The 7,895-nt window shown below is 37.7% G+C and overlaps 1 protein-coding gene across 1 annotated transcript in view; it reads right to left on the bottom strand.

Annotated features, from left to right (window-relative positions):
- The window catches only part of LOC109470029 (rho GTPase-activating protein 21-A-like), a gene marked incomplete at its 3' end in the record, with an annotated part of 50,302 nt that extends 42,407 nt beyond the window's left edge, over positions 1-7,895 (bottom strand). The window contains exons 1-4 of the mRNA XM_019768805.1: positions 7,610-7,895; positions 6,995-7,188; positions 1,588-1,740; positions 664-700 (exon numbers count right to left, since the gene is read on the bottom strand). Of these exons, the coding sequence (XP_019624364.1) occupies positions 664-700; positions 1,588-1,740; positions 6,995-7,030 (226 nt within the window). The remainder of the gene's footprint in view (positions 1-663; positions 701-1,587; positions 1,741-6,994; positions 7,189-7,609) is intronic.

Genomic DNA, 7,895 nt, shown 5'->3' with positions numbered 1-7,895 from the left:
CAGTCAACACACCAGGCTGGTTCAAAATTTGAACAATGAATTCTGAACTTTTAATGATACCACTGCATTGAAAGATGGAATAACTGTAACAACTAGGAAGAAAAGGACTGTTTTCAATTGTTCAGGGCAAAATATGAGCATTTTGCAGTTGAATCTGGACCAGAATCTTTTTCTTTTTTGCAAATCAGAAAAAAATGAAGCAGATGAATCCGTTAACCAAGAAATTAAATTAGTGTGGCCTTATCATAACACAGTTAGGCCACACCAATTTACATGTAATTTGTTGGTTCTCGGATTCGCCTCTTCTTTTCTGTTCTGATTTGCAAAAAAAAAAAAAATTCAGAATCAACTGCAAAATGCTCATATTTTGCCCCGAACAGTTGAAAACAGTCCTAAGTTTCTTCCCAGTTGTTACAGTTATTCCATTGTTTATGCAATGGTATCATTAACAGTTAAAAATTTGTTGTTTAAATTTTGAACCAGCCTGGTGTGTTGATTTCATGGCTCCTATCGTACCATTTTGGGCCATGATATGATGCCTAGGCCTGTTTTTATTTTTATTTTTTTTCGCCCTGTCGCTTCATATTTTTCCTGAAAAAATCTGAGAACCAACAAATTAAATTGGTGTGGCCTTAGTACAGGTCTAGAGTTGTCAGTTCTCACCTTCAGTGTCTTCTGGTGGAGCCCCTCCTGCTTCATACTGTACAACACAACAACGACAGGTTTACAACTTCCTCATTTCTAACATGCATCATCATCATTTCTGCAGAAATCGGCTCATTTGAGTACCATATTCATCATCATCATCATCATGTCGGGAGTACCATATTAAAATCTCCTTACTAACTAATACTCGCTTTGCCATACAATGGAAAACACATGCAGGTGAAACACCTTACTAGTACCTTACTATTGTAATGTTTTTGTACATTCCTCTTCAATTGTAATACATTTATGTATATATGAATGTAATGTGTAGATGACAGGAAGAATAGCCTCTTATGAGGCTAATTGTTGATCTAAATAAAACTCAGACTCAAAACTTATCTGAGGATTTTTCACATGTTCACATTTTTCCCTTGTCATGCAAATTTTCTAGCCCCCCATTAACAGGTTCCACTGTAGCCATTCTTTTTTAATTGATGATATAAACTGTAATGGGCCACACTGTCCACACTCGTAGATAATTCTCATCAAAATGCAACCAAGGTGAGAGAAGGTTGTGTAAAAGAAAATCCCCAAATAACAAGAGTAAGCTTGTAAGAACAGAGTTACGTCATCTCGCACACAATCAATAATAGAAGCGGAACCTTACAAGTTTAACAAGTTCTTCTAATGATTGTAAGGAAAACTGTGCAAAATTTAAGGGAAACTGTGCAATATTACATGTCTTGATGCAATGTATTACAATGTCATGTGTCTAATGTTCATGTGTCTAATGTTCATGTGTCTAATGTTCATGTGTCTAATGTTCCTCTGCATGTTCGGACAGTTATGGCCAACGTGACCACGGCTCAATGTTTTTTTCTAATTTCGAATAAAGAATGACATTTTACTACTTAGCCAGTGTCTGGTTCTGTTCCGTACCTGTAGATGTTCCTGTACAGCAGAGTCAGGGGGATACACGATGAAATGCCGTAAGGTGAAGCCGAAGCCGTCCCCACATCTCTTCAGGTTGACTGTCCTGGGGCCCGGCCAGGAGGCTGGGTCATCCAGGGATATCGTTGTCTTGGCACCAGACTGCAAGGAACATACAAGTCAAAATGACTATACAGATAGAAAATCATATCACAAAATTCACATTTGCCTAAGATTTGGCACAACATATTCTTTTTTTTTTTCATTAAAAAAATTTCACATGTAAATTTTTCACGGAATAGAAAACCTGCTCCTTCAAAAGTCATGAAGCCAAAATCCATTTTTCCCTTCTTGAGTTCTCTTGCTTAAAATCTGCCAAAAAAATGCTCCTGCACTTTTACAGAAAGCTGTTAGGAGGCCAAAGTTGGTGTTACTCATAATCCCAAGTGTGACAGCTACATGTATACCGAACACCAAAATGAAATTTCTACTGTAGTACCAAGGAGAGCTGCCTGGGGCCGAAAATCATTTTTGTAAAAGATCATCATCATCAGTCGACTGTATTGGTCTGGGTCAACCTGCCCCTTACGAGGTGATATAGTACTAGTACCCTTTTGTTAGCTTAAATTAAATGATCCAAAAAATCTTGAGTTAATATTGATACTGTTCTGAACTTCAACCAGAAACCACAACAGTAACCTAGTACTAGTCAGTAACCCTGAGGCTAAACTGGCCTACAATTAGTACAAAAGACAATTGTTAGAGACATGATGTAGATCTAGACTATAGCACAAAATTAAAGCTGTCCCTATCCCTCCTGAATTCAGCACACACAGTTACTCATGTCAGATTTGTTCTTTACCGGGTTGCCTGTATTAAAATATATACTATCCATGAACAGTAAAACAGCATTTTTTTAGTTTTTGAGAAACGGTCTGAAATTGTTGGATTATTGTTGCCTGAATATCAATCAAATACGGGCCCTTTACCAAGCCAGCTATATGACCTGTTAATGACCTCTGTTGGAAAACTGCTGAACTCAAGCAACCAGGGCAGCGAAAAAATAGTTATACTGTAAATCATGATGCGGTACTTTTATATTCTATATATTATATTTTATATTATCATTTCTGTACCACAACTTCTGTCAAAAAAATTACATGTGTACCACAAATAATTTGCCTACTCTCTTTTTTCTACACCTGCCACCACCACGAACATAGTTCCATTTTTCTCAGACCGAGAAAGTTTGCTACTACAAATATAAAGTGATTTACGGTATTCTGGAGGAGGAAATCTGTCTGATTTTGACATTTACTGCCGTTTCTTAGCACATTTTCTTCATACTTGATTTGAAGCGTTTGAAAAAGCCCCAAAACAAGCTATGTGTGTCCAGTCAAGGACCAATAAATAGCTTAGCATCAGCCTACGATACAAAACATGCAACCATTTTCAGGGCTTGAAATACTGGGTGCATACATACATATTAGTGCACTGCACCCAATTTTTTTCTGTGGGTGCACTGGTGCACCCAAATATTTTTGTAGGTATTTTTGTACATATCAAAGTCAAGTCAAGTCAGGTTTTTTGCATAAGAAGATTGCAATGTATGGCAAATTACTATTTCTACTACTGCTACTAGTATCCTAGTGTACTAATCTACCTTCAATACATGTATATCTGTTAAATGTATAATAGTATACAGGATATTCTTGGCATCTAAGGGTCGGAAAAAATAATAAAATCTTTGTTGTAGTGCTTGTGTAAAGGATTTTGAAGTTAGTTCCCATTTCAAATTCAAGCTTTGAAGAGGAGCAGTAAGATCGATAAAAAGGTTTTGTTTTACATGTATATGGTGCACCCAAAAATAATTGTGCACCTAATTTTTTAGTTTGGGTGCACCAGTGTACCTATTCCCAAAAATGAATTTCAAGCCCTGCATCACATTTTTGCCTCACAAGTCAGTACACTAATAATAATATTGGGATAGGGTTGATTAACTTGACTACAGTAAAAGAATGACAGAAAACTTCCCTTTGATGCATAATTTTTCTGGTGATAACCCAAACATAAAGCTACAGATATATATATGTACATGTAGTACAGTGTCCTTGAATAGTCAAAGCTCCTTGACAATGTTCTAAAATGCCATATATTCTGATCTGACCAGCATTGAAACATCACATTTTATGCTATCTTATTAAAAGACAGCACCAACTTAGTTTCTGAAAAAAATAGGTCAGACTGGGAACTGTTTTGCAGGTCTCATATTGGTTGAACCCTGACAAATATCCATATTCATATCACATAAACAACAACTTACCAACATAGCTCTCCAGTCTGCCTTCTCTACCACATTTCTACAACCTCCATCCAAACTTTGAACCCTGACATCTCAGTTCTGCTGGAGTTTTTTTCTGCCCAAGCTCTGGAAACAATGACTTTCTCCATGCACTCTCCTGCCCCTCCCCACCACTGGAAGCCAAGCCAAGTGTCAGATGACACCAAAAGGAACAAACCATTGAATGGTCCAGTAAAAACAATGGGTAAAAGAACTTCTTCAAACCTATTTCTTCACACCAAGGGTACTACACTTTTGTTGAATCGTAGCACTCATGACCTAGATCCAACAAAGAATTGTTTGTATCATGTCTATACGGACTTAACGTATGTGATATCCCTGTAACACAGTTTGGTTGGTGCCAGCCAGTTATTTGGAGAATACTGGAGGTAGGGGTAGGTCTCCACCCTGGGCTATTTTGGTCAGCTCAGATCCCAAAAGAACATTTTAGCCAAACTTGATCTCCCCAAGCTGGCCTGTCCTTTTGGAGCCCGAGATAAAATTCTGTCCATCTGTAACTTCAAATTCTGCTCTTAAACTGATCAACTCTTCTGATGAAATAACAACACTAGTCTAAATCTGTCCTAGTTACACTAAACATACATGTGCATGTGCGAAAATGACAGTTTCGTAGTGGTATCGATTCTGATAGCAGAACTTTGTAATGACGCACGGGCATCACCAGCTAAGACCATGGTGACTGCTTTGCAAGGCAAATGAGGACACAATATATCTAAGACTTACATGTACATGTACAATTGTATATTATCAAGAAAACAAACAAGAAATTCTCACCAACTTACTTGGTGACACCAAGTAATAGTATAAGTTATTAACACTGTTGACATCGGGGCTTCTTCAAAATTTGGTACATGTATTTTATACAACCATGAACATATATAACATCCATGGGTATAATCTATGGGTCATGTACTCGTGTAGGCTAATTTTTTCGTGAGATTTTCAACTTCGCAATATTCATAAAGACATTCTTCTCATGATCACAAACTAGAGAATCTCCTTTTAAACCTTTTTTCTGTACTGCTCTCCCCCTTCACACACCAGTAGTGCTTTAGCGGGCAAAAACTCAAACTGGCCCAGTCTCTGGGGAGTAGAGTTGAGACTGGAAGAATTTCATAGTAACAGAAATAAGGCCTCGCCAATTTGATTTGTTGGTTCTAAGATTTAAAATAAAAAATACATGACGCGGTTGTGTGTTTTGATCGCATAATTATTCTACCATTTTTAGCATAATATTGATAACCAAAATAGGTTCCTAAACATAAAATTATGACATTACTGCATTACTGTATCTTCATAACATGATATTATGAAAATAATGTCATACTTTCATGTTTAGGAACCTATTTTGGTTATCAATACTATGCTAAACATGGTACAATATTTCGGCAGCAATGAATTAAAACATAAATATTCTATGATGCGATGTAAGCTAAACAGTGGTGGAAATGCAGCCCTGGTAGCCTGTTCCACACTATACATACTAGTAACATTGCAACTTACGATTTGTAACATTGCAACTTACGATTTGTAACTTTAAATTCAGCACAAATAAAACTGATCATACAGTACCACAACAAATAGCTACACTAATATTATAAAAATAACCATAGACTCGAACGTTTTGAATTCTGAAGTTGATAGTACATCGATTGGTATTACAAGACATATTACTATTAGTATTAGTAGATGTGGGGTGGTTATAGAGGCTATACAGATACAGAATGGGGGAAAGAATGTTGTATTAAATTATACTACAATGTCATGTATTAGTATTAACTTAATAACTACCTTATAGTATTTGATAATGTTCATTTCAGAAACTCTGCAAAATTCCTCTCGTAAAACATAATTCCTCATGTAAAATATGATGTTCATTTCAGAAACTCTGCAAAATTCTGCAGAGTTCCTGAAATGAATATTATCAAATACTATATTATAAGGTGGTTAATACAACATTACAAGGACATTATGTTTCTAGACTAGAGACAAAAATCAAGTGAACAGCTCTGATTTTTGGTGCACGAAAGTGCATATGCAAGCTGTATATACAAAATTGCCTTTATTTTAAGTATACTAGAAACTAAACAGCGTCCAAATGAAGCTACTAAAGTGCCAATCTACATCATGAGTTAAAACGACATTTTATTTTATCTATTATACAAGTTGCCTGAGAATTCAAATCATTTTCAATTGTAGTTTCCAGGCCAGTAGTTTCCAAAGCAAGCCAGTTGCAGTTTAGTAGGCATCTGCATGGAGTCACTCAGCAAAATAAGGACATTTCTCTTTTGTTACATCTTACTACTACACTAAGTCTTGACTTAGACAGTTTTTCAGTAATTTGTTCCACAGTCATTTTCATGTATCTGTCTGTCTAATCTGTCATGTTTCATTAGCATGAAGTTTTTCTTTTTGTTGCGTGTCATAATTTATTTTTATCCTGACCAAACTTCTCCTATACTACCGGTATACCGTATGTACGTATAGCCTATAGGCTCTATTTTGTATTTCTGTCACTCGCTGATACTTTAAATTAAACATAAATACACAAGTACATATATAGGAGACTTTTGTGCAATAAGGTAAAAACGTCTCAATCTGAAGGTATCTTACAAGTTTTTCCCTGATTAAATACTAGTAAGAACTGTATTATAATAGTATATGTCAAACTAACAGTGATGGTAGTAGTATGGTACTGTTTTTTTCTGATGGTGATAGTAATTTTAACATGGACCATACGATTCAAGGTAATCAGAGATTGCAGACTTCACTTAACCCATACTATTTTGCACCCCTTCCAGTCCCGCAGACAACACAGCACCACTGGGCGATGTACAAGTTCTGCAAAGCTGCATAATACCGTGTTTTGTTTATATCATAGAAACACACACATACACATATCCTTACACATAGACCCTGGTGCCCCCCTCCCCACCCAAATCAGCCCACAGTACCACAGGCATACATACATACACACATACACACACAAGCCCAGAACAAAACTAGGGTCTTCAGACAACCACTTGCCGGTGTAGAAGTTCCTAAGAGTCTCACCTCTGTCCTGCCTTTGTGCTGCCGTGTTCCTGCCATAGTTGGGACCCGTGGCTTCAGTTCTGAAGGGTGTTTACATCATGGGACAGTTGAAGACTTCCAGACAATCCACTGTGGGGCGGCGTACACAGCTTCTCCCGTCTGGATCAAACAGGTCAGGGTGGCTTCAAATGCCGCAGATGAAATCACAATAAAACCTGGCGAAACAACAAACTCTCAACACTACAAACGGCCAGGGTTCTCCACGATCCAATCTCACAATATTCACGGCTAGTCTGGACGCTTCCGCTGCCCTGCATATATTACAGGAGATAAGAACTCAACTTGTCGGCAGCCTGTGAGCGAGATTTGTCCAGGTCCTAAAAAACTGACCAAAAGACGCGCTGTTTACCATGATTACGACACAGCTGCGCATGCTGGAGCTACATGACTGCAATGTTAGGAATTTCCATCCTAAGTTACCGTCTCAGACACCGGAAAACTGACAGGAATTTGAACCCACCAACGCGGTGGATGTTTTCTACGCTAGCTTGGGTGGGTCCGATGGCCCTCCCCACTCCGTCTGTATCGTTGGTGCCTGGCTCAAAAATCTGCCTCGGGAACAACCAAACCCCTTACTGCATCCTTGTGGTGAATGACGCAGTGATGATCCTACATTTGCAGGTGGAATCTGGATACACAGATGACAGAATATGTTACAGACACGACAACATCGGGATTGCCTTCGTTTAACCCGAGTATGCAAATGATATGCAAATCATGTCATGGTCCACAGAATTGACCTACACGGGAAAGAATGGTCAATTATGGCCAATACGATAGTTCCAAGGAAAGGTGTCAAAATAATACAAGTATCACAACGATGTGAAGATGTACATGTGATACACAAGTATATGTGTGTCGA

This window comes from Branchiostoma belcheri, unplaced genomic scaffold, assembly GCF_001625305.1.
Source record: "Branchiostoma belcheri isolate BF01 breed outbred unplaced genomic scaffold, Haploidv18h27 scaffold217, whole genome shotgun sequence".
NCBI lineage: Eukaryota > Metazoa > Chordata > Leptocardii > Amphioxiformes > Branchiostomatidae > Branchiostoma > Branchiostoma belcheri.
The sequence above is the reverse complement of the archived record's forward strand: the minus strand, read 5'-3'. Positions and strand labels throughout refer to the sequence as shown.